General features: G+C 55.3%; 1 protein-coding gene across 3 annotated transcripts in view; it reads right to left on the bottom strand.

Moving 5' to 3' along the window:
- Window positions 1-809, bottom strand: part of CDC27 (cell division cycle 27) — a 155,995-nt gene extending 155,186 nt beyond the window's left edge. For all 3 annotated transcript variants that reach the window (XM_075350303.1, XM_075350304.1, XM_075350305.1), the window contains exon 1: window positions 544-809. In XM_075350303.1, coding sequence (XP_075206418.1) covers window positions 544-570 — 27 coding nt within the window. In that variant the 5' untranslated portion in view covers window positions 571-809. The remainder of the gene's footprint in view (window positions 1-543) is intronic.
- Window positions 810-1,062: the final 253 nt, after the last annotated feature.

Here is a 1,062-nt window from a genome sequence, read left to right as displayed (position 1 = left end):
CACACACCAGTCACACACACACCAGTCACACACACACACACACCAGTCACACACACACACACACACGTCACACACCAGTCACACACACACACACACCAGTCACACACACACACACACACCAGTCACACACCAGTCACACACACCAGTCACACACACACACACCAGTCACACACACACACCAGTCACACACACACACCAGTCACACACACACACCAGTCACACACACACACCAGTCACACACACACACCAGTCACACACACACACACCAGTCACACACACCAGTCACAGTCACACACACCAGTCACAGTCACACACACCAGTCACACACGTCACACACACACACACACACACACCAGTGCCCGGAGCAGTCCTGCTGCCCCCTCCCCGCCCCCGGTAACTGCTGTCATCCTCGCCCACACACGTCCTTCCTCATCCCCGGTGTCCCCAGTGAGTGTCTGTCTCTTGCTTCTCCCCATCCCCTGTGCCATCTCTAGGCCTCAGGCCTGGCAGTGTAGTACTCTGATGAGCCGGGGCGCCAATTACCTGGACGGGTTCTTGCAGCACCGTCATCCTCCGGCCTCCCGCGCTCCCTCCCGCTGTCGGGGGCTCTCTCCCTATCGGCTGCTCTCGGGACGTCAGACGGGCGGCTCCGGCTCATTTAAACTCGCAGCGACCGTTACCGGGGAGGCCGCCGGAGATTGCCGAATGTTGGCGAATACAACCGAAAGCAGCCGGCCTCCTCCGAGTTCTTACGGAAATTGCCGACAAGTAGCGAAGACAGACGAAAATTTGCAGCAGTGACCGAAAAGCACCGAATAGAAAAGGAAGTTGCCGAAATGTAACCTGCAGCCGGAAGTAACGTGACACAAGCAACTCACAGGGAGTGCGCCATCTAGTGGACAGATGTGCATTGCACTGTACCCGAAGTGCATAACGTAGCGAAGGAAATTCTTCTCCCCAGCCTGAGGTGGCTGATAACAGAGAGTTTAGCTGAAAAATCAATGTAGGCAGTATATATACAGCCAGAAGTTCCCACTTGATCCCAATTTAAAATGCTTGCAT

The sequence above is a fragment of the Anomaloglossus baeobatrachus genome, chromosome 5 (genome assembly GCF_048569485.1).
Source record: "Anomaloglossus baeobatrachus isolate aAnoBae1 chromosome 5, aAnoBae1.hap1, whole genome shotgun sequence".
NCBI classification, from domain to species: Eukaryota; Metazoa; Chordata; class Amphibia; order Anura; family Aromobatidae; genus Anomaloglossus; species Anomaloglossus baeobatrachus.
The sequence above is the reverse complement of the archived record's forward strand: the minus strand, read 5'-3'. Positions and strand labels throughout refer to the sequence as shown.